Below are 24,885 nucleotides of genomic sequence, written 5' to 3'. Positions count from 1 at the left end.
TGGGATTAATTCCTGACTTTCCTCAGTTCTATAAATGGTTGATTGTTTTCTATCTTGTTCATTCAATTTGAGTGTGAAGGTTCAGTTTTCATTCTCTCTCAGCCACCTGTAGCTAAGGAGCTATACTGTCAGAGCATCACTTCACTGAACCCCAGTCCCCTCTAAATGTGGACCTTTTTGGTGTCCAGGCCATTTTCTTAACTCTCATTGAGTTATAATATACATTTTGAAAAATCATACCAGGGTATACAGCTCCCGAATATTCACAAAGTGAACACACCTATGTATCCAGCACTCTGATGTGGGCCTAGAAGCTTCTCAACACCCAGCCAGATCCCCAAAGTAAACTCATTGCTGACTTCTGCCACCACAGATCAGATTGTTCTGGCTTTTTTTTTTTTTTTTTAACTTAATGGAGTAAAACATGAATGGATTCATTCGGTATATAATATGATACATGCTCTTTTGTGTCTGACTCCTTTCACTAAACTTGGGAGGTTCATCCAGGCTGTTGTGTTAACAGTAGTTTCTGCCTTCTCGTTGCCCTTAATATTTCATTGGTGAGTATACTGTACTTATTTATTCTAATGTCAGGGACATTCAGATTCTTTTCTGGTTTTGGCTATTCTGAATCATGCTGCTGTGAACATTCTGGTCTGTGTCTTTGGGGGAACATGTATATGTGCATCTCTGTTGGGTGTGTGCCTAGGAGTGGAATTGCTGAACATTGAACATATGTGCATATTCAGCTTTAGTAGATAGTGTCGCACAGTATTTCATTATACTGTCAATTCGCACCAATTTACACTCCCACTCGCAGCGTGGGTGACATCCCGCTGTTCCGTCTTCACCATAGCACAAGCTTGGTAGTGCCTGGATTGTTTCCAGTTGAGCCATTCTGGTGGGTGGGACATGGTGTCTCATTGTGGTTTTATGGATATTAATGAAGCTGAGCCCTTTTCCATATGTGTCCATATGTTTTCTATTCTTTATGAAATGCCTGTTCTAGTCTTTTGCCCATTTTTTAGTTGGATGCTATGTCCTTTTAAAACAATTTGGGGGTGTTGCCTGAGTGGTTCAGTCGGTTAGATATCCAACTCTTGATTTCAGCTCAGGTCGTGATTTTGGAGTTGGGAGATTAAGCCCTATGTGGGGCTCCATGCTTAGTGGGGAATCTGCTGGGAATTCTCCTCTCCCTCTGCCCCTCACCCTGCTCGCTTGTGCATGTGCATACATGCACACACATACTCTCTCTCTCCCTCTCTTTCTCTCAAATAAATAAATCTTAAAAAAAAAAAATGATTTGGGAGCGCCTGACTGGCTCAGTCAGTGGAGCATAGGATTCTTGATCTTGGGGTTGTGAGTTTGAGCCCTGCCCTCGGTGTAGAAATTGCTAAAGTCTTTTAAAAATGATCTGTAGAAGGTGTTTATATATTCTGAATATGAGTCATTTGTTGGATATATTATTGGAAATATTTTCTAGTCTGTGGCTTGTCCTTTTTCTTAATGATATCTTTTGATTAACAGAGTCTTATATTTTAAGGCAGTACAATTTTTTCTTTTTATGGTTTCTGGGGTTTTTTGTGACCTGTTTAAGAAATGATTGCCTACTCGGGACACCTGGGTGGCTCAGTCAGTTAAGCAGCTGCCTTTGGCCCGGGTCGTGATCCCGGGGTCTTGGGATCGAGTCCCGCATCAGGCTCCTTGCTCGGCAGGGAGCCTGCTTCTCCCTCTCTCTCCCTCTGCTTGTGCTCTCTCTGTCAATAAATAAAATCTTAAAAAAAAAAAAAAAAAAAAAAGGAGCGGCGCCTGGGTGGCTCAGTTGGTTAAGCAACTGCCTTCAGCTCAGGTCATGATCTCAGGGTCCTGGGATCGAGCCCCGCATCGGGCTCCCTGCTCGGCAGGAAGCCTGCTTCTCCCTCTCCCACTCCCCCTGCTTGTGTTCCCTCTCTCGCTGTCTCTCTCTCTGTCAAATAAATAAAATCTTTAAAAAAAAAAAGAAATGATTGCCTACTCTAAAGTCACAAGATAGACTCCTGTATTTTCTTCTAGAAACCTTGTTGTTTTACCCTTCACATATAGGTCCGTGGTCCATCTTCGATTAATTTTTGTGTATATATGAACAGAAGTTTCTTCACTTCGGTGCAGATTGGTTTATCATTTTTCCTTATGAGTCTTATTTAAGGAATCTTTACCTAGCTCAAGATCATGAAAGTAGTAGGAGACTTTAAGGTTGCTTTTTTTTTAAGTTTATTTATTTATTTTTTTTAGTAATCTGTACTCACGACCCTAAGATTAAGAGTCACATGCTCCTTAGGGGTGCCTCGGTGGCTCAGGCGTTAAGCGTCTGCCTTCAGCTCAGGTCATGATCCCAGGGTCCTGGGATTGAGCCCCGCTTCGGGCTCCCTGCTCAGCGGGAAGCCTGCTTCTCCCTCTCCCACTCCCCCTGCTTGTGTTCCCTCTCTCGCTGTCTTTCTCTCTCTCTCTCTTTCAAATAAATAAATAAATAAAATCTTAAAAAAAAAAAGTCACATGCTCCACCAACTGAGCCAGCCAGGCACCCTGACTTTGTTTATTTATTTATTTGTTTGTTTGTTTGTTTAAGTAGGCTCCCTGCCCAAGGTGGGGCTCAAACTCACAACCCGAGATCAAGCGTCGCATGCTCTTCTGACTGAACCAGCGAGGCACCCCTCAACTTTAGTTCTTTAATAACAGTTTTATTGAGCTACAATTCCTATACCATACAGTATACCTATTTAACATAGATAATTCAGTGGTTTTTAGTATATTCAGAGTTGTGTGACTCTCACCATCATCAATTTTAGAACATTTTTATCACCCCAGAAGAAACCCTGTACCTCTTATCAGTCATTCCCCATTCCTCACAACCCCCCAGCCCTAGGCCACCACTAATCTACTTCTGTCTCCACAGGTTTCCTATTCTGGCTAGACATTACATATAAATGGAACCATACAGTATATGGCCTTTTGTGTCTGGTTTCTCTTACTTAGCATAATGTTTTCAAGGTCTGTCCATGTTGTAGCATGTGTCAATACCTCATTCCTTTTATGGCTGAATAATATTCCATTGTATGGACAGACCATTTCTGTTTATCCATGCATCAGTTAATGGAAAGTAGTTTCCATTTCCTGACTATTATGAATAATACCGCTGTGAACATGAATGTATAATTTTTATGTGGACACATATTTTCATTTCTCTTGGGAGGAGCCTTCACTCTTAATCATATACAATGAGATTCAGTGACAACATGTCTATAAAGTCCCGGCATATACTGACTGTTCCCACAGTGACAGCTATTTATAGGTTAGGTTACATAGTAAGGGATGCCTCAGTGTGGCTGTTAATGGAAGCCCCTGTTATCCTCAGCCCAGCATTGAGTCCCCAGCTTGTCTGCCCACAGACACTGTGAAGGCATAAAAATGCTTGGACAAGGCCTCCTGCTCTTTGCAGGTCAAATCACACCTCGCTAGTGGCATAGCAGAGAGGAGCAGGGAAGGAATCAGGAGCCTTGGGGCATGTCTCTGCTAAGCTGCTAATTTGCGTGTGACATCTGGGGCCTCAGTTTCCCTGCTCAGAGAGTGGGCATAGGGTAGCCAGTGGTTGTGGCTCTTATGTGTGGCTCACTTAGCTTCTTCCTGTCCCCCAGGTTGTGGTTCTGCCAATGATCCTGTGAGTGCTAGGGAGTCACCGCTGCCCCTAGGGGCCCCTGTCCTGGGTTGGTCCACCCGCCTGCCCTCAGCATGGCGTCCGACACCCCCGAGTCCTTGATGGCCCTCTGCACCGACTTCTGCCTGCGCAACCTGGATGGCACATTGGGCTACCTGCTGGACAAGGAGACTCTGCGGCTGCATCCAGACATCTTCCTGCCCAGCGAGATCTGTGACCGGCTCGTCAATGAGTGAGCAGTGGGGGCGCTGGGGCACGGGCCTGAGTCTTAGCATGAGCGCGTGTGGAGGCTCTGGGACCATCCTGTGCACCACACGGGGATGTGGCTATGGATACACACGTGTGAGGGGGTGTGCACACACTTGGGTATCTGTGCGTGCAGGAGAACAAAGTCACGTGTGTGCACGTTGGTATGTGTATGGAGGTGTGTGCATGTGAAGGAATGGGTATATATACACACCTGGGCTTCTGCAGCATGGGATACATTTGAGTGTGTAACTGCGAGTGCACATTACATCTATGAGAGGGTATGAAAACCTGCATATGGGGCGCCTAGGTGGCTCAGATGGTTAAGCGTCTACCTTCGGCTCAGGTCATGATCCCAGGGTCCTGGGATCGAGCCCTGCATTGGGCTCCCTGCTCAGTAGGGAGTCTGCTTCTCCCTCTCCCTCTGCCACTCCCCCACCACTCATGCTCTCTCTCTCTCACTCTGCTCTCTCTCTCAAATCAATAAATAAAATCTTTAAAACAAAAGAAGAAGAAAAGAAGAAGAAGAAGAAAAAAGAAACCCCAAAACTAATGATGTAATGTATGGTGATTAACATAACATAATAATAAAAAAATAAAAAGAAAGAAAAAAGAAACCTGCATATAAATGAAGGAGTTCTGTGCTGTTCTGTGTGTGCGCACGCGTACCTGTGCCTACAAACACGTGTCTGTGTGTGCACATGGCCACGAACATGTTTATGCTCTGGTACACAAATAATGGATCTATGACCAGGAATCGAATCATTCAGAAAATCTTTATGTGGACCCTCCAGGGGACTCCCCACTATTAGAGGCTCCTAGCAATAGGATATGCATTCACTCACCTCAGGGAGTTCAGTCTAGATGCCCAGAAGGAAACTTGTTAGACCAAACAGTTGCACATAAAAGTGGGAACTTGTGGGGCACCTGGCTGGCTCAGTCAGTGGAGCGTGCGACTCTTGATCTTGGGGTTGTGAGTTTGAACTCCACATTGGGTGTGGAGTTTATTTAAAAATAAAATCTTTAAAAAAAGTTTTTTTAATATTTATTTATTTGGGAAGTAGAGGGGCAGGAGGGCAGGAGGGGTAGAGGGAGCAGGAGAAGCAGGCTCCCAGCCGAGCAGGGAGCCCGATGTGGGGCTCGATCCCAGGACCTTGGGATCATGACCTGCAAAGGCAGACACTTAATGGACTGAGCTACCCAGGTGCCCCAAAATCTTTTTTAAAAAATGTATTTATTTATTTGAGAGAGCACAAGTGGGAAAGGCAGGAGGGAAAGGGAGAGAGAGAATCCCAAGCAGACTCCCCACTGAGCCGAATACAGGGCTCCATCCCAAGACCCTGAGACATGACCTGAGCCGAAATCAAAAATCTTTAAAAATCTTTAAAGCATCAATAAAATAGGGAGCGCCTGGGTGTCTCAGTCCATTGAGTGGCTGACTCTTGATTTCGGCTCAGGTCATGATCTCAGGGCCATGAGCTCGAGCCCCACATTGGACTCCACACTCACCAGGGAGTCTGCTTCACTCTCTCCCTCTCCCTCTACCCCTCCCCTGCTTGCTCTCTCTCTCTCTCTCTCAAATAAATAAATCTTAAAAACAAATAAATAAAATAAAATCTGAATAAAAGAAAGGAGAAAGAGTGGGAACTTGTATGTGACCCGAGGACAGAGCCCGACTTGTAATCATGTTCTGAGCATTTAATGTGGGTCAGGCACTCGCTTGGACGCTTTGCAGACCAGAGTTATGTCCATTTTACAGATGAAGAAACTAAAGTCTGGGGAAGTTCCATTACTCATGTCAAGTTGCCCAAGTGTTGAACAGCCACGCTAGGATTTAGAGTCCAGAGTGTTTGACTCCCAAGGCTTTTCCACCAGACCAAGATTCTTGTATCAACTGGCATCTCAAACGGAGTTTTATTGAGTGCTTGCCCTGCACCCAGCTGGGAATGTTAAACCCCTTGGCTTAATCTTCGTATTGGAAAGGGTCCCGGGAGGGGCCGGTCAAGGAACAGAAGCTGGCTTAAAATGAGGAATGTGGACGTGTGTGTTTGTTATAGATGTGTACGGCTTTGGGAGGAAGAGTTTGGGATTCGCTATTGATTACAGGCCCCTTTATCACCTTTGCCCCCCTGGTGCCTGGGGCCACCCTTCATCTCACCTGCAAGGGGGTCAGGATCCAAGCAGGTGCTCTTAGAAAGAGGGGCAGGGAGCGGAGGAGATGGAAGCTGCTGATGGGTGGTGAGGGAAGTTTCCAGGGACAGGACACCTGGAGCTGAGCCTTTAGAGAGGACAACGGTCCCCGGGCCCCTCCCACTAGCCAGGCTTTCCTCCCTCCCAGGTATGTGGAGCTGGTCAACGCCGCCTGCAACTTTGAGCCGCACGAGAGCTTCTTCAGCCTTTTCTCAGACCCCCGCAGCACCCGCCTCACCCGGATCCACCTCCGCGAGGACCTGGTGCAGGACCAGGACCTGGAGGCCATCCGCAAGCAGGTGAGACCTGCATCGCCAGCCAGGGGGGCTGGCCATGGGGAGGCCGGCCAGAGAGGGTCAGTGAGTCGCCTCCAGCACAAGAATCTGGCGTGCCCCCTCCTTATGCACGCCCCTCCCCAAGCCTGCCTGTGGTCTGGGGTCAGGCCTGGGGGTCGCCGGAGGCGGGGGTTGGTGGGCTGTGGTGATGACGGAGCTGTGCCTGCTACCAGGACCTGGTGGAGCTGTACCTGACCAACTGCGAGAAGCTGTCCGCCAAGAGTCTGCAGACGCTGAGGAGCTTTAGCCACACCCTGGTGTCCTTGAGCCTCTTCGGCTGTGCAAACATTTTCTATGAGGAGGAGAACCCAGGGGGCTGTGAAGACGAGTGCCTCGTCAACCCCACCTGCCAGGTGCTGGTCAAGGACTTCACCTTTGAGGGCTTTAGCCGCCTACGCTTCCTCAACTTGGGCCGCATGATCGACGGGGTCCCTGTGGAGTCCCTGCTACGGCCACTCAACTCCCTGGCTGCCTTGGACCTCTCAGGCATCCAGACGAGCGATGCGGCCTTCCTAACCCAGTGGAAAGACAGCCTGGTGTCCCTTGTGCTCTACAACATGGACCTTTCAGACGATCACATCCGGGTCATCGTCCAGCTGCACAAGCTACGGTGAGCTGCTGGCCTGGAGCTCACTGGGGTAAGGGTGGGGGGTGGGGGTTGGCAGTCCCAGGAGGTTTGTGAGCCCCTGGCCAGGCAGAAGTGGGTTTGGAAGAGTCAGTCCCCTTCCTTAAGCCCAGTGTTTTGGCTGCATCCCGGCTGTTCAGGGCCTTGGGGTGCCAGCAGGCTCTTCCCCAGAATGCCCTGGAGCAGCTGTGGCAGGGATGGGCCCTCCCGTGCCATGGGCTGAAAGAGCAGGGGTCTCTGAGGAAACCCCAACCCGTGTCCAGCTCCTGACCTTTGGCCCCCACTCCAATCTCCAGACACCTGGACATCTCCCGAGACCGCCTCTCCAGCTACTACAAGTTCAAGCTGACTCGCAAGGTGCTGAGCCTCTTTGTGCAAAAGCTGGGGAACCTGATGTCCCTGGACATCTCTGGCCACATGATCCTGGAGAACTGCAGCATCTCCAAGATGGACGAGGAGGCAGGGCAGACTAGGTGGGGACCCACCCGCCATGGTTGCCAGCAGGGTGTCATTCAACAAGCATTTATTTACCGAGCCAAGTCCTGTGCTGGGTGCTAGAGATAAAGAAACGAAGCAGGCCCTGCCCTCTGGAGTCTGTACGAGCTAATGGGGACAGAGGAGTCATTAATAGGACTGTGGTAGGGGAGGCACAGGGCTGTGGGGTTGCCCTGAGGATCAGGAAAGAGGAAGGAAGAATGGCATCCAAGCTGTCCTGAAAGCTCCTTCTGAGTTTGCCAGAGGAAAGGCGTTCCAGCAGAGGGAACAGCATACGCAAAGACTGGAAGGTGCAAGCTTGAGGAGTGACCAGGAAATTAGGACACTCAGCCTGGCTAGAGATCGGTGGCGGTGGTAGGATGGGCCAGCAGTGTCCACCATGCATTAGGTATCACAGCAGATAGGTTGCTTCCTGGCTCGGTTGGTTGAGAGATCCGATTCAAACCCATCCAGCTATAATTGGCTATAAGCCCTATTACCAGCCATACGTTTGCGGGGTTTGGTTGACGGGCATGTCCTTCATGATTGTTGGTAGAACTTTACATAAAGTGGACAAGTCCTCACTAGAAGGGCATATAGTATTTTCCAGAGATGGTTGTAACAGTATCTCCCATCCCACATGTTATACAATTTGACCTTGCCATCTTTCTGTCAAGAGGTGGGGGTCTATGTCCCAAAATACGAGACAGGAGGGCCTAGAAGGGGGCCCCAAGTAAACGCCTAGCCACCCTCAGGGAGGAGCCCTCCTGAATGAACCCAGGGCAGCCCCCGTCCATAGGCCACTGACCCAACACCCTCTTTCCCCAGCATTGAGCCTTCCAAGAGCAGCATCATGCCTTTCCGGGCCCTGAAGAGGCCACTGCAGTTCCTTGGGCTCTTCGAGACCTCCCTGTGCCGGCTGACACACATTCCCGCCTACAAAGTGAGAGAGAGAGTTGGGGAGGGGAGGAATACGGAGCCCTGGGACAAGGGGAGGGGGTGGCCTGGGGGCCCCACGGTGTCTACCCTGGGGCTAGAGATGGAGCTGGGATCTAGGGATCCTACCACTTGGCCTCTTCTGGGTGGTTCTGAGCATGTTCCATTCCCAGGTAAGTGGTGACAAAAATGAGGAGCAGGTGCTGAATGCCATAGAGGCCTACACGGAGCATAGGCCTGAGATCACCTCACGGGCCATCAACCTGCTTTTTGACATCGCACGCATCGAGCGCTGCAACCAGCTTCTTCGGGCCTTGAAGGTCAGCCTCAACCTGGGGGTCCTTGGTCTCCTGCCCATCCCCAGCTGGCAGGTGCTGGATTTGGTTGAGCCGGAGCCCCCGTCCCTCCTCTGCACCTCCTCCTCATCCCCGGGACTCCAGCCGTCCTACCCCCGAGCCCCAGGCCTGACTCGTCCCAGCACCGGCCTTGTCCCAGACCTGTGGCCCTCTCCTAGTTTCTGCCCGCCATCCTCACTTCTCTCAGAGAACAGGATTGGGATAAGCTGTAGCCCAGAGGACCCACCGCAGCCCCCTGGCAGAGCCCTCGGCCTGGCCTTGCACAACTTGAATGGGACGTGCCAACCCAGGCCTGTCCTGTCTTCCTACAGCTGGTCATCACGGCCCTCAAGTGCCACAAGTATGACAAGAACATTCAAGTCACGGGCAGCGCTGCCCTCTTCTACCTGACCAATTCTGAGTACCGCTCCGAGCAGAGCGTCAAGCTACGCCGACAGGTCATCCAGGTGGTGCTGAATGGCATGGAATCCTACCAGGAGGTGACGGTGAGCCCCCTACCCACGACAGCCCTGCATGCTCAGGCCCAGCCCCTCCTTTTCCCGTGCACCCTGTGTCCCAGCCTCACCAACCTGGTCCCTCAGGGGCCATCCTTTGCCGCCTGGCTCTGTACTGCACCCGCCCTTACCCACAGCATCCCTCCCAGACTCTGGGACCTGGCATTCAGGACCCTGTCATCCGGCCCCACCTGACCAGTCCATCCCCCACGGCCACCCCCCACCCAGGGACCCTGTTCTCCTCCTGCCCCTGGGCCTCTGCTCACGCTGACTCCTCAGCCCTTCTGCCCAGTAACACTCTGCTGCCGGGGGAGGAGGGATTGTTTTCCAATAGATGCTTTTATTATAAAAGTCACACAAATTTTGACCTTAGAAAAATTGTAATTACAGATAGAAAGAAAAAGAAACACCACCCATAATCCCACCACACAGAGATAGCCACCGTTGATGTTGGATACCAGTTGTTCTGGATTTCGCCCGTGCATGTTTATTTAGTAGATGGGGTCATTCTGCACTTACTGTTTGCATAATGTGGATTTTTATTTCAGCAGTGTCTTCTGAATGTGACCATCTCCCAGATCAACAAACATTTTTACAACAGAACTCTTAATGTTTTTTTCTGATTATAAAAGTAAGACGTCTAATGCTTGAAAACAAACTCAAACACCACTGACCCTTGAACCTCATTGGTTTCAACTGTGCAGGTCCACTTAGATGTAGATTTCTTCTTTAAAGATTTTATTTATTTATTTATTTGAGAGAGAGAGAGAGAGAGAGAGAGAAAGAGTTAGGGGAGGAGCAGAGGAAGAGGGACTAGCCGACTCCATGCTGAGCACAGAGCCACGGAGCCACGGAGCCCAGAGCCTGATGGAGGGCTCGGTCCCACGACTCTGAGATCATGACCTGAGCTGAAATCAAGAGTCAGATGCTCAACCTACTGAGCCACCCAGGCACCCCTTTTTTTAAAAAACAGATTTATTCAGGGGCGTCTGGGTGGCTCAGTTGGTTAAGCGTCTGCCTTCGGCTCAGGTCATGATCTCAGGGTCCTGGGATCGAGCCCCGCATGGGGCTCCCTGCTCAGCGGGAAGCCTGCTTCTCCCTCTCCCGCTCCCCCTGCTTGGGTTCCCTCTATCGCTGTGTCTCTTTCTGTCAAATAAATAAATAAAATCTCAAAAAAAACAGATTTATTTATTTATTTGAGAGAGATCGAGATCAAGCAGGAGCAGGGGGGGTAAGGGCAGAGGGAGAGAGAGAATCTTAGGCAGGCTCCGTGCCTAGCACAGAGCCCGACACGGGGCTCTATCTCACAACCCTGAGACCATGACCTGAGCCAAAATCAAGAGTCTGGACACTTAACTGACTGAGCCACCCAGGCACCCCAGATGCAGATTTTATTTGACAAATACAGTATACACTGTCAATGTATTTTCTCTTCCTCATGATTTCCTTACATATTCTTTGCTCTAGCTTACTTTATCGTAAGACTACAATATGTACCACATATAACATGCAGAATGTGTTAATTGACTATTGACGTTATGTAGTCAACAGTAGGGTATTAGTGGTGAAGTTCTGGGAGGAGTCAGAAGTTATTCGTGGATTTTCAGCTGCACGGCAGTGGGTGCGGAGGAGGTCGGTGCCCCTAACTCTCAGGTTGTCCAAGGGTTGACCATGATATGAAAATGTGTTGGGACGCCTGGGTGACTCAGTCGGTTAAGTGTCTGACTTCGGCTCAGGTCATGATCCCAGGGTCCTGGGATCGAGTCCCTTGTCAGGCTCCTTGCTCAGCAGGAAGCCCGCTTCTCCCTCTCCCTCTGCCTGCCACTCCCCCTGCTTGTGCTCTCTCTCTGTGTGTCAAATAAATAATAAAATCTTAAAAAGAAAAAAGAAAATGTGTTAACTACAGAGTGAAAGTTGTCCCCAGTCCAGCTCTCCTCCCCCTCACAGCTGGGCTTAACCGTTGTGTTATAGTTGTTGGTTATCAGCACAGTGTTCGGCATCCTCACCCAGGGAAGGCCGCTCTGGAGCACACTGTGAGCTGGAGCTGGGAGGCAGTGGCCAAGCCCTATCCCCACAGAGTAGCAGGCCGGGCTGACCCACAGGCCCGGGCTATAGTCACTGAGTTAGCCCCTGTGTGCTATTTCAAATAAGGCTTTGCTGACTCTAGTCAATTGCTTATCCTTATAATACATGACTAAAAGGGGCATTGCCAGGGCAGTGAATGGGTAGGTGTCTTTTTAAAGCATCTGGGACGTACTTTCGAATTATCCTCCTGAAAGTCTCTGTAGGGATGAGAAGGCCTGCTTTCCCACTGCCTGCCAACTCCAGACTTTAGAGCAACTGTTTTCTACATTGAGATTGATCTTATCTTCAGGTAAAAGGGCTGTCTTTTTTTTTTTTTTTTTTTTTTTACAAAAATGCTAGTTGAAGACTCCCAAACAAATTAATAAACTCTATCAAAGAAATGGAAATTAAAATGACGAGATACCACATTTCATCTCAAGAGACCGATGATCCTCAGCGTTGACAGAGGTCAGGGGAGAGTACTTTCACATACTTCTCACTGGTGAGGTATGAATTGTACCACCGTTTTGGAGGCCAACTGGCAGAATTTGCCAAAACTGGAAATGCATTGATGTTTGGGCCTATGTATTCCACAATTCAGATGTTTTTTAGAGGAAGAAGATATACATACATCCACCCTTTTTAATTAAAGATAAATTAGAGGAAACCAGAATGTTTTAGCAATAGGGACCTGGAAAAGTAACATACTCCCACAATGGGATATTATGGTAAATCTGTACATCCCTAATGTGGAAAGATGTCCACTGCATATTGATAAGTGAAAAGTTTTGGACCAATATGTATAATATCGTTTTTTGCCTCACCTCTCCCCCAAATATATATTTGTATTTGCATGATAGAAAAATCTAGAAGGACATGCACCAAACTTTGAATAGCGATTACTTCTGGGGAATAAAGTGAGAGACTTTAACTTTTTGCTCAAATACTACTATTTGAACTTTTTACAGTGAGTAAGTATTGGCTCTTGTAATTTAAAATAAATTTTTTCTCAAATTAAAAAATGTATGTGTAATTTTGGGGGAAAAGTTAACTAAGGGGCTACCCTCTAAATTACGTAATTAATAAAGTACAATGATCTCCCAAAATCTAACGAGAAAGGATGGAAGGAAATTAAATTACAGGCATACGCTCCAAGAATACTTAAAAAAAAAATCCACAGACAACGCAAAAAGAAATCGAAGATGTCGAGGAGCGTGAGGCCTCCTACTCTGCCAGTAGAACTGCCAGCTGGTACAGCCACTTTGGTAAACTGTCTGGTTCACCTGGTCAAGTCGAAGACATGCACGCCGTGTGACCCAGAAGAAACCATGTGTGTGGACGCCAAGATGCATGCACGAGCATCATTTGAAGTTGCCAAACACTGAAGCCCCCTCAGATGCCCACCAACAGTGGGATGGGCGAATAAATTCAAGTACCGTAATGCAGTGGACGAATGAATGCTTTTCAGCTGCTTATAACAACATAGGTGATCTTGCAAACCTATGGTAAACAACAATAAGCAAGATGCTAGAGAATCTCTCGTGTAAGTTTATCTTGCAAACCTATGGTAAACAACAATAAGCAAGATGCTAGAGAATCTTTCATGTAGACTAGCAGGGACGGTAGTTCTCTCTAGTGTGGAGAGGGGCCGAAGACCAGGAAGGGACCTATGGGAATTTCCGGGTGCCGGCAGTGTTCTGTTTCCTGACCCAGGCTGTGGTTACATGGTTGCCGAAAAGCTTGTTTGCTTCATAAATGCTCGTAAAACTATACATTTGTGTTTTATGTCCTCTCTGTATGAAAATTATATTTTACAGTTTTTTTAAACATAAAAAAAAAAAATAGCCTTGGAGGCTCCTCTTCCAGAAAGCCTTCCTGGACCACTTCAGCTCTGGATGATCTCACGCCTCTAGAGCGCCCCTGGAGTCCAGCTCCCGAGTCCGACCCTGACTGTGCTTCCCTTGTCTCCTGTCCTGGCCCAGGTCCAGCGGAACTGCTGTCTGACCCTCTGTAACTTCAGCATCCCCGAGGAGCTGGAATTCCAGTACCGCCGGGTCAACGAGCTCCTGCTCAGCATCCTCAACCCCACTCGGCAGGACGAGTCGATCCAGCGCATCGCCGTGCACCTGTGCAACGCCCTGGTCTGCCAAGTGGACAATGACCACAAGGAGGCCGTGGGCAAGATGGGCTTCGTTGTGGTGCGTGCCCTCGGGTGGCCCCGCCTCCCCTCCCTCCCTGCCTGCCTTCTCCAGAGCCCCTCTGCCGCCTGAAGGATTTCAGCTAGACCAAAGGAAGAATCTCCTCACCATGAATGTAGCTTATGTCCCCGTAGATTTGCTCCGCCTAAAACATTCTGGCATCTTCTCCCAGCCGCTCCAGCTGCCCACTTGGTCCCACTGTCCAAGCCACTCCTGGCTCCTCGGACCAGGTCCCCTGTTAGGTCTTTCTCACTGGGGTTAAATAAGTATCTGAGGGACTGTCTGTTTAATGTCGGCCTCCCCACTGGGTTGTGAGTTCTGTAGGGAAAGATGCCACACTCTTGCCTTCTTCCGTCATGACATCCCCAGCACTTTCTAGCATGGGGCCTGGCACACAGTGGGAAGAGTTAAGTATTTGCTGAAGAGTGGAAGGAAAGAATGAGGAAGGAGCATCTGTTCTCCTCTTTCTTTAGCGCTGGATAGGCTGGAGCCCACAGAGGAGAGGGCCAGGCCCAAAGCTACATAGGGAACCAGGGTCGAGCCAGGACTAGCACCCAGGTCTCCCGATGCTAGGGACCAAGTCTGTGGGTTGCACTTCTTCAAACAGCCCCCCTAGACCAGATAGGCACGTTTGGTCTTTTCAGGATGCATTAGCCAGGAGTAGAAGTGCTGATTCTCCTCTATCCATCTTGGTTCTTGGGGGACACAGTAGCTCTTGAGCCCTGGCCCCCCCGCAAGTTCTCTTCTCTGCCCACAGACCATGCTGAAGCTGATTCAGAAGAAGCTGCTGGATAAGATAGTAAGTCGAGCCTTCATGAAGCCACTCTGCCCCTCCCCGAGCCCGAGAGGGGATGGTTTTTCCCCGGAGGATACCCAGGTTTTGTTAGGGGGCGCCCTCGCAGGTGTCAGGAGCCTGCAGGGCCCTCCAGGTGAGCTGTGCTGAGCCCACTGTCCCTTCAGTGTGACCAGGTGATGGAGTTCTCCTGGAGCGCCCTATGGAACATCACGGACGAGACGCCCGACAACTGCGAGATGTTCCTCAATTTCAATGGCATGAAGCTCTTCCTGGACTGCCTGAAGGTACTGCCCGTGTCCAGCGAGGCGGCCTCCTTGACCACACACACGGCCACTCTTCTGTCCCCAGGCGTCCCACCACCCAGATCTGTCAGCAGCCCCTCTCCCCATGGTTCCCACGGAAGGGCAGTGGGGGCCGACTTACAGGCCCACCCCTCTCTCAGAGCCCTCCCTCCCAAGGGAAAACCCAGTCCCATCCTCCTCCACAGCGATTTCTCGGGCTGCCCACAGTCTGGCTGGGGTTCACTGGGATGTCAGCTGGATAGAATTCTGTCCAGGAGGATGGTCTTTTAAAAGTCATCATTGGGGCACCTGGCTGGCTCAGCTGGTAGAGCATACGACTCTTGATCTCAGGGTCATGGGTTCAAGCCCCACGTTTTCAAGAGCTTCCTTTAAAAAAATAAATTACAAAATGGTAGCAATTATAAAAAATAAATATAAAACTCATCCTTTATTTTCTTTCTCGAGTTTCTACAAAGTTTCCCTTCAACTAATACTTTGAGCTTTTGGCAAATAGAACCATGTTTGTCCTCTTGGGAGTTTTTTAGGTCAGATCTCCATTCAGCCTTTGATTTTGTAGCAAGGAGTCCCCACCATTTGAATCCTGTGTGGCATGTACCCAGCACTGTACTCGGTGCAATAGAAGATGTGAGGGCAGCATATTGCTCCCCCTCTTTGTCTAGTTGGAGTGGCCAGATACCCATAAAGTTTCTAGGCTAACAGTACCAGACACTTCACAACACAACAGTACCAGACACTAAGTAAGTCCTAATTGATGTGGCCCCAATGGCTCTCATTTTGCCAGGAATTCCCAGAGAAGCAGGAACTGCATCGGAACATGCTAGGACTCTTGGGAAATGTGGCCGAGGTGAAGGAGCTGCGGCCCCAGCTAATGACTTCCCAGTTTATCAGTGTCTTCAGGTTGGTATTTCTTTCCCTTTTTGCCTTGGTTGCCAGGATGCTCAAGGCTGTAGTCTGTGTTCAGTTGCAGCAACTGCTCTCTGCCTAGGTTTCCGTTAGAAATGTCACCTTCCGTCTACAAGTGGTTTCTCTCAAGCCTCCATAAATGGTCCTCTTGTGGCTATGTCTTCAGCAACCGCAGATCTTTAGAATAGTCACCTGGGTATGGATAATAGGTGATAAGTCAGCAACGCCTCTGGCATCCGGTTTGTAAGCTGGGGCCCAGCAGCTGGTGTCTGAAGAGGGACTTGGAGGGATTTTTCTCTCTTCTTGGCAGCAACCTGCTGGAGAGCAAGGCCGATGGGATTGAGGTTTCATACAATGCCTGCGGTGTCCTCTCCCACATCATGTTCGATGGGCCTGAGGCGTGGGGCATCTGCGAACCCCAGCGGGAGGAGGTGGAGGAGCGCATGTGGGCAGCCATCCAGAGCTGGGACATCAACTCTCGGAGAAATATCAATTACAGGTGCGGAGCGGGGATGGCAGGGAGGGGTGTGTGAGTGGGGTCCGTGGGCAGACAGGACGCTCGTTCCCAGCAAGGCCTTTCTTCTCATCTCCTGTCGGCTCTCCCTGAGGGACAGCCCCCACACAGCCCACATCTCACCCATAAAGCTGGGTGCATCTTTCATGTAGATCAGTGTACCCAAAGCATGTAGTTTACAAACATTTGAGACGTGCTTATTTGTGGGAAGAAAGAAAAAGAAGAGGAAAATAGCGACACGCACTAGGGAACAAAACAGAAACCATTCGTGAGCTTGCTCCCTGAAAGAACCCCTACTCCCAGTCTGGCGCCCCCCTCCCAGCACTTTCCCTCTGCACTGAGTTCGTTCTTTGCAGTGCAGCTGGTGTCCAGTCTTCCTATCTTATGGCTGGATTTGCAGCCACAAGATAGGGGTCTCCCTCCTCAGGTCGTGACTGGGTCACTTTCTGGGTGTGGATGGGCCATCTTGTACTGTGACACTGACATCAAAAACCCATACTGGGGGACACCTGGGTGGCTCAGTTGGCGAGGTGTTTGCCTTCAGCTCAGGTCATGATCCCGGGGTCCTGGGATCGAGCCCCGCATCGGGCTCCCTGCTCAGCGGGGAGTCTGCTTCTCCCTCTGCCTGCCGCTCCCCCTCCTTATGCTCGTTCTCTCTGACAAATGAACAAAATCCTAAAAAAAAAAAAAAAAAAAAGAAAACCGACATTGGGAGGAGCAGGCTCATGCTTCTGGCTTTGCCCAGGCTCCGGTGACTGCCGTTTCCAAGGAGACATGAGCTGGAGTCACTGGCCCAGGGGGTTTGCATTTTCAGGCTCTGGGGCCATGACTCCAGGGTGGCCTGTAGAAGGCCATTATAAGAAGTGCAGTCTCATCTCTGTTTCTCACGGTACTTCTCCCTGCCTCCCCAAGACCAGCTCTCTCCTCCTTGCCGAGGTCCCCCATTTCTGCACCGCCTAATCAGCGTCCCTCCTGCCTCCCTTACATGCCCCTGCTCTTGACCTCTCTCACAAGCGAGCTCCCTTCATGGAGCCTGAAGGGCCCGATGCCCCCGTGTCTGCTGCAGCCTACTAGACTGCTCGTGGGTTTTCTGTAGGACCCTCCAGGAAGGAGCTTTCCAGCAGGAGAAGACGCACTCCCACAATCCTTGGCATCAGAAGTGACCCTGATCTCTGTCTTTCTACAGGTCATTTGAGCCAATTCTTCGCCTCCTTCCCCAGGGCATCTCCCCTGTCAGCCAACACTGGGCCACCTGGGCCCTGTACAACCTAGTGTCTGTCTACCGTGAGTACCCACTCGCCCTTCGTTCGGACATGGGGCTGCTCACCAGGCAGCAAGCACACTTGCCCCCAGGGAACTTATAACCTGGGTGCGTAGTACTGAGAGAGCTGGCATCAGTGTCTGTACCTGGGAACACAGCCCTCCACTTTCCAGCATCTGTGGGACGCCCAGCAGAATGGCTGGCCCTGCCCCATCACCAGAAGCAAGCCTGGCAGGCCCGACGGCCCATCCAGAGTTCCCAGACAGCTTTCTTAATGTCTCCTGCTTCCATAGAAGTGAATAGTCAAAAATCTCCATGCCTTCTGCAGGACAGAGTAAGACCAACCCAAAGAACTAAGCCCCAAGGAAACAGCTTTCCAAGAGAACAGGAGAGAACTTTATAACAGAATTCTAACTTTATTCCTCAGAGAGCGCCCCATCCTCCCATAGAAGAGCCTGAACCGTCCTCTACTGGGTGGCTCTGGGGGGAGGAGAAAGAAGGGCTAGCACTAGGAGACCCGGACGACAGGCCTCGTTCTCTTTCTTACTGGTTACGTGACCTCGTGCAGGCCATTTAACCTCTCTGGGCCTCGGTTTCCTCCTCTGTAGAATGGGGCCAGCGATAATGCCTACCGCATAAGATCAATGTGAAAAGAGAACCAGCACAAAGTGCCCAGTTCGGTGCCTGGATCCTGCTCAGTCCCGTTAACTGGCAAAATGGATCAGAGTGCGGGTTCTGGGGGCAGACATCTGGCTTTGAACCCTGGCTCTCCCACTGGCTGTAGCTGTGTTGCTTTGAGCAGGTTTCTCAACCTCTCTGTGCCTCAATTTCCTCATCTTTAAAATGGGATAAAAATAGGATTGCTGTGAAATAAGGCATGTAAAGTGCTTGGAACAGTGCTTGGCCCATACCAACTCTTCAATGAGCATCAGCCTTTTTCACCACTACTTGAGGTTAGTCTTCCTAAAAAGTAGCACCTGACCTCAGAGAGGCAGTATAGTCCAGAGGGAAGAGCCCTGAGCTGGGACTCCCTCGGACAAGCTTCCAGAATGACTTTGGATGAATTACTTCCTCCCTCTGAACCTGGGTTCTTTCATCTGTAAAATGGAGATCGTAAAAGTAGCTCTGACTACATAGCTACGTAGAGGGGGCGGGGGTTGAGGGGTGGGGAGGGTCCACTGAAATGCCTGTGTTCTCCATGGAGCATAAAGCCCTGGATCCTGAGCACTAGAATATTCTTTATCGGCGTGAACCGTGAACCACCCAATAATAGGAAGGAATGCTGCTTCCAACCTGGCTGGCCACCAGGATCACCTGGTAGTATACTGTGAAAAATACAAATAAATACGGGTTCCTGGGTCTGTTGACTCAGAATACCCAAGGGCAGGGCTTAGGAATCTGTATTTTTACAAAAACTTCTCTGAGAATAGAAGCCACTGGTTTGGGTGTTATTTCCCATGGGTGAGCTGTGGAAAGAAACGTGGCTGCGTCCCAAAGTAGCCTTTTCCAAGGATTCACCCCTTGCTCCCCCAGCGGGCCCAGGAACTCGGGCCCACGGGGCTGGGCAGACAGGCGGCTCCCAGGTGCAGCGGCCCTCACCCAGGCCTGCGTCTCCACTCCCCCCACCCCTCGGGGAGGGCAGCCCTCGCAGCAAGGGTGGGTTCTGGGTCACAGGCTGCTGGAAGACCGACCTGGTCACCTGCTCTCCGCCCCTCCCCACAGCGGACAAGTACTGCCCCCTGCTGATCAAAGAAGGGGGGCTGCCCCTGTTGAGGGACATGATCAAGATGGCGACCGCTCGGCAGGAGACGAAGGAAATGGCCCGGTAAGAGACGGGCAGTGTTTCTGCTTGCAGCCTCGGTGTGGGGGAGCGGGGGGCGCCATGGGGGGCCCCCTGAGATTCGCAGGGGCAAGTCGGGGTGAAGTGTGGAGGCAGACAGCATACTGCTGTCCAGCGGGGCCCTCCCTGAGTGTCATTCCGGCCACAGTGTGGCCGGAAACTCGATCGTCCGGCTCTGCGCAGAGCATCATTGCCCTCCTCTGTAAGCTTCATTTTCTCTCACTCCAGTGAATTCCATCCTCTCCTCCCTGGCCCTTACCGAGTTAGATCAGAATTCATTATTTTTGGCCAAAGACCTTCCAATGAAAGAGGACACCCCGTGGCAAAGTATATTCTAGAGAACTGGCGGGCGAGTGCAAATGGGTTTGCACACGTGGGGGTGTGAAGCCGTGCACAGGGCAGAGCTGCCAGTCCCTTTGAACATCTACCCCAGTCCCTTTGCACATCTCTGTAAGACCTGAGATGTGTATCCAAGCCAGCCGACCTGTCTGAAGCAGGTGTGAGTGGCACCAAGAGGGAGCTCAGAAGTCACTCCGCCCATCCCACTCCTGTCCCACTCTGGGCACCCCTCACTTCCTAAGAGGCAGTAGGCACCTCTTTAGCACATGGAGGCTGCAGTGAACACTGCCCCCTGTCCCCGACCCCAACCCAAGGTCCATCCAAGGTCCCAGGTGACACCTGACTGCAGTGGGGCAGCGGTTCTCAAGGGTCAGTCTGGAGGGGGCGCAAGACCAGGGCTCTGAGCACCAGTGGCAGGGGTTCCCCGAGACCGCTGCACCGGGCCTGGCCGCTGGAGGGTGTCAGGGGCCCTCATGCTGGCACGGCTGCCCTGGCCCCACCTAGCCTGCCTCGGGCCCAGGATCTCCTGGCAAATCTGACATGCAGGCAGTCTGGGGACCGCTAGTAGGCTGCCCGGGTAGGCAGGGGGAAAGTGAAGAAGGCAGCGGTGCTCAAGAAAGGAGCAGGGAGGGTTGTGAAAGTCAGGCCTGAGCCAATTTAGGGGAGCCCCTAAACAGTGAGGCCCTGGGGCTGAGAGGTAGGGAAGGGAGGCCCGAGGAGGAGGGAGGGGGGCACAGGGGGCCGATCGTATTGGTGGCCACAGGTGCCATGTCCTGGGCACTCGGCATGTGCCAGCCACCCCGCCAGCACCCCTAAACGCACCTCCTCCGTCAGCATCAGCATCACTGCTGACATTTGCTAGCAAATCCAGTGGCCTCATCTGCCGGGAGGAGCCAGGCCCACCCGACCCAAGGCCGCCCTCTGATCCTCTCTCCCGTGGTCTCCAGCAAGGTGATTGAGCACTGCAGTAACTTTAAAGAGGAGAACATGGACACGTCCAGATAGAGGCCTCCGCCGCCACGGCCGCCACTGCTCTGGACCACAAGGCTGGGAGGAAGCTCTCAAGCAGCCCAGCGGGCGGACCCCCACCCGGGAGCCTCCCACTGGATGAAGGGACACGGGGACTTTTGCACAACCGACGCTTTTCCTTAACATTAGTGAGATATATATATATTATATATATATATATATATATTATTTTTTTTGGTTAGGAAGTGTGAAGTTTTGTGTGTATGATTTCTGTACAAAAACAAAAGAACACTCCTTGAGTCCCTGCAGCTTCCTTGGCCACTCTCAAGCCCCACCTCCAAGCCTTCATTGCTGCCGCTCACTCCTACCCCCTTCAGACTCAATGCCTCTAAGTTGTGAGAGTCCGGGCCTTTCCCAGTGACCTCAGACCCTGGCCTCGCTTCCCATTAGGAGAGGCAGCGGGCTTCTAACAGCCCACTCCCGCACCCCAACCCACCCGCCAAAGCCTGAGAACCCCATCTGGGCTCCTGGGTGTGGCTGCTGGGGTTTGGGATGAAAACTAGCCCCACTGGGTCTCCCGAATGCCTTGGTGCTCCCAGCCGTGGGCCATCTGGGGCAAGGAAGTGAGTGCCCAGGCCCAGGCCGCCCCAGCCCCTGGGGATCCTCAGGAGCGGGGCTCCGAGGAGCCCCGCCAGTTCTCTGGCCAGGCCTGCCTGAGGCCACGCTGCTATGGAGGCTGCCTCCTGGTCTCCCACCAGGTCCCAGGCTACTGAAGGCCCCAGCCCAGGGCTGGTCAGAACTCAGGCAGATTCCACTGCCCCTTCTGCCAAACATATTCAGCACTCGCCCCAGCCCTGGGAGCCAGCACCGCTGGGGCCAGGGGCTTGCTCCTCACTCCCCAGCCCTTCCCCTGCCCCAAGCACCCATGGTGCCCAGGCACCCCACCAGCAGAACTGAGCCGGCCTCTTTTGCCCCTCCCCTCCCCGCCCCGCTGCCCGGAGGACCCCACACGTCTCTCGGTGAGGCAGGAGGTCCCCACTCCAGCCGGACCCGCAGCAACAGGTAGCTGCCTCCAGACCAGCACTGGGCACAGCCTACGGTGGCCCCATTGGCCATTCTGAGCCCCTCCTCCCTGCCCCCAGGCTTTACCTTGGGAACCTCTGTGCTGTGTTTCAGAGAAGTGTGAGCTGCAAATGTATCCTGAAATATCTTGTGGTCCTCCCTTGATGTAACTCCGAATTGCTTCTCTGGAGACAGGCGGCGGCGAGGAGGCCCCCCCACCCCCCAGAATAAAGCGCTGGGGGAGCAGGGCCGACTCTGCAGGCATCCCCGAGGGGATGACCTTTCTTCCTTCCTCCTTCCCTGGGCCCGTGTGTGGATTCTGCTAGCGTTTCTGCCTGGAGGTAGAACAGGCTGGATGAGCAGCCCAGGGGAGAGGCACCAGGCCTTCTCCCCCTGAAGTCTGTCCCTGCCAGCCCTGGGAAGGAGGCGGCTGCCCTTCTCTTCCCAAGCTTGGCAGACAGGCCACAGCTGGCCCGCCCCTCCATGCTCACATGGCCTGAGCCAGACCCTGGGCAGAGGTCACGTCGCGTTGCTTTACCACCTGGGGCCTGGGTAAATGTCTGTACTTTGGGATGTCACAGAAATACATTTTTGTGCAAAGTGGAAAGAGCAGAGTGTCTTTTTTTTGCGGAAGGGATGGGGTCAGGAGACGGGCTGGAGCCACTTCGGGCACTGGGCCTTGAATGAGGGGACCTGGAGTGGGGAGGGTGCCTCGGGTCGATTCATGTGCCCAGCCTGGAGGGCCAGTCAACTGCAGCCTGGGGACAGGTGGCAGATTGGGCTGAAGTACCTGCCTGCTCTCATTCTCCCCACGCCCCCATGCCCAGACACGGGTACAGCTCTCAGCAGGCCCCCTGCCAGAGTGGTCCAGTCTGATGGTAGAGACGATGTTCCGTGTGAGATTAGGACCCAGTGTGCAGTGGGCAGGGAGCACAGAGAGGGTGCCTGCCGTGGGCTGGTAGGAGTGGGGGCGGGGGACCCGCACTTCAGCGAGGGCAGAGCACCCTCAGTGTGGAGGTAAGAGACAACATCGTGTCCCCAAGCAGGCAGGGAGGCTTCTCACGAGAGGAGACGTGTGAGCTGAATCCAGCAAAAGACAAGGCTGCCGGGGGGGTTAAGCGTCCGACTCTTTTTTTTTTTTTTAAGATTTTATTTATTTATTTATTTGACAGAGAGACACAGCGAGAGAGGGAACACAAGCAGCGGGAGCAGGAGAGGAAGAAGCAGGCTTCCCGCCAAGCAGGGAGTCCGATGTGGGGCTCGATCCCAGGACCCTGGGATCATGACCTGAGCCAAAGGCAGACACCCAACGACTGAGCCACCCAGGCGCCCCTAAGCGTCCGACTCTTTTTTTTTTTAAAGATTTTATTTATTTATTTGAGAGAGAATGAGAGCACGAGAGGGAAGAGGGTCAGAGAGAGAAGCAGACTCCCTGCTGAGCCGGGAGCCCGCTGTGGGACTCGATCCCGGGACTCCAGGATCATGACCCGAGCCGAAGGCAGTCGCTTAACCAACTGAGCCACCCAGGTGCCCCGTGTCCGACTCAATTTCAGCTCAGGTCATGCTCTCACGGTCACGGGATCGAGCCCCATGTTGGGCTCCCCATTTGGTGGGTACTCTCCTTGAGATTCTCTCCCTCTCCCTCTGCCCCTCCCCTCCTCTAAAATAAATAAATCCTAAAATAAAAAAAAAAGACGGCTGCCAGGTCTGGCCGTGGGGGAGCCACGGAAAGAGCATGGAAAGGCACGGCAGACAGAGGGCCCTGCTGGAGGGGCCTTCCCGGGAGAGCCAGGAAGCTGCCCCCTGTAGCTGCCGCAAAGCAAAGGAACAAGGGCACGAGCAGGAGGCCACAGAGAAGCGGCTGGGCGTCCGGCTTTGTCCCGGCGTCACCGCCGACCATGCCCTCGGTGCTCCTGAGGCACTAGTAAGGCTGCACCCAATCGAGGAGAGTGGTTCCCCAAAGAACAATCTAGGTGCTCGTGGCCGATCGAAGGGGATCATTCCCCGACAAATGCCAGGCGGGTGTGTGCCCAATGCCCAGAGACAAAGACTCGCTCCTCGACCGAACTCTAGTCAGGCTCCCCTGGGCCCTCTTCTCAGCTAGGACTCAACCTGGGCCCATCAGAGCCCTACTACGTACGGGCTCTCACCACAAGTGATTTTGTCCATGTCCCTCCCCTGCCTTAAAACAACCACTGGGGCGCCTGGGGGGCTCAGTCGTTACGCATCTGCCTTCCACTCAGGTCGTGATCCCAGGGTCCTGGGATCGAGCCCCGCATCGGGCTCCCTGCTCCGCGGGAAGCCTGCTTCTCCCTCTCCCGCTCCCCCTGCTTGTGTTCCCTTCTCGCTGTGTCTCTCTCTGTCACATAAAATCTTAAAAACAAAACAAAACAAAACACTTAACCACTAAGGTGGTTTCTAACAGCTCAAGGTCGCAGCCCTAGGATGACCCCAGTCCCCCTTAAAGGGCCTCCCTGAGAGCGCTCAGGATGCCAAAAGGATTTACTGTTTATTTTAGCCACCACCTGAGCAGAGCCCCCCCCCCACCGCCCCCCGAAGCATTTACTAAAAAGGGCTTACAGTTGGGAATCTTCCTCTGCCCCTTTGAAATGTATTTGTGTCTTCTACAACTCCGGAGACCTGAGAGCCATTCCTTCAAAGAGCAATGCTCAGGAAGAATCCGGCCTCCATCTCGCAGTCCCTGGGGGAGGTCAGGCACCTAACTTCAACTGTTACCAGCTAGCACACACAGCTGGCCTACTCAGCATTTACACTGACCGATGCTTTGTAATTTTTCACTTCCCTGAGTCTGCTCAAGCCACCGCCATTCCCTCTCCCTCCACTCCCTCCTGCTCCCTTTAAAACACCCAGTCACCTCTGTACAAAGCAGAGTTGCATTCAATTTACACTGCAATAGCATGGTACTGATGAAAATCTGTCCTTACCACTTTAACTAGTGTCTGACTTTGTCTATCTTTCACACCAGCACAGGGCCTGACTCATGGAAGCTTCAGGATGATTTAAGTGTTTCCATTCAGCACACTAAGTCACCCATTGCAGTAACCAAGACTGAGTTGCAAGTGACAGTCACTCAACTCAAATACTTACCCAGGCTAGTCAAAGGTGGGAGGGAGTTCAGTAAAGGAACCTAGAGGTTAAGATCAGCTTCAGGAATAGCTGGATCCAGGGGCCCAGACAACGTTGCTAAGACTCTCTCACTCCCTTTCAGTGCTGCTTATCTCTATGACTCTGTGAGTTGACTTCATTCTCTCCTGCCACAGTCTCCCTCC

The 24,885-nt window shown here is 52.0% G+C and overlaps 1 protein-coding gene across 2 annotated transcripts in view; it reads left to right on the top strand.

Annotated features, from left to right (window-relative positions):
• Positions 1-22,202, top strand: part of ZER1 (zyg-11 related cell cycle regulator) — a 29,778-nt gene extending 7,576 nt beyond the window's left edge. Inside the window, exons 2-16 of one of the 2 annotated variants that reach the window (XM_028107790.2) lie at positions 3,672-3,923; positions 6,276-6,426; positions 6,636-7,072; positions 7,384-7,560; positions 8,390-8,504; positions 8,671-8,817; positions 9,165-9,332; positions 13,394-13,609; positions 14,367-14,408; positions 14,570-14,689; positions 15,489-15,604; positions 15,921-16,109; positions 17,311-17,408; positions 19,108-19,210; positions 20,512-22,202. In XM_028107790.2, the coding sequence (XP_027963591.1) occupies positions 3,766-3,923; positions 6,276-6,426; positions 6,636-7,072; positions 7,384-7,560; positions 8,390-8,504; positions 8,671-8,817; positions 9,165-9,332; positions 13,394-13,609; positions 14,367-14,408; positions 14,570-14,689; positions 15,489-15,604; positions 15,921-16,109; positions 17,311-17,408; positions 19,108-19,210; positions 20,512-20,569 (2,295 nt within the window). In that variant the 5' untranslated portion in view covers positions 3,672-3,765 and the 3' untranslated portion in view covers positions 20,570-22,202. Of the gene's footprint in view, positions 1-3,671; positions 3,924-6,275; positions 6,427-6,635; positions 7,073-7,383; positions 7,561-8,389; positions 8,505-8,670; positions 8,818-9,164; positions 9,339-13,393; positions 13,610-14,366; positions 14,409-14,569; positions 14,690-15,488; positions 15,605-15,920; positions 16,110-17,310; positions 17,409-19,107; positions 19,211-20,511 lie in introns of both variants that reach the window. The other variant, XM_028107789.2, reaches the window with a different exon arrangement.
• Positions 22,203-24,885: the final 2,683 nt, after the last annotated feature.

This window comes from Eumetopias jubatus, unplaced genomic scaffold (assembly GCF_037043125.1).
Source record: "Eumetopias jubatus isolate StellerSeaLion01/CBP00866 unplaced genomic scaffold, mEumJub1_p1.0 scaffold_15, whole genome shotgun sequence".
NCBI lineage: Eukaryota > Metazoa > Chordata > Mammalia > Carnivora > Otariidae > Eumetopias > Eumetopias jubatus.
The sequence above is the reverse complement of the archived record's forward strand: the minus strand, read 5'-3'. Positions and strand labels throughout refer to the sequence as shown.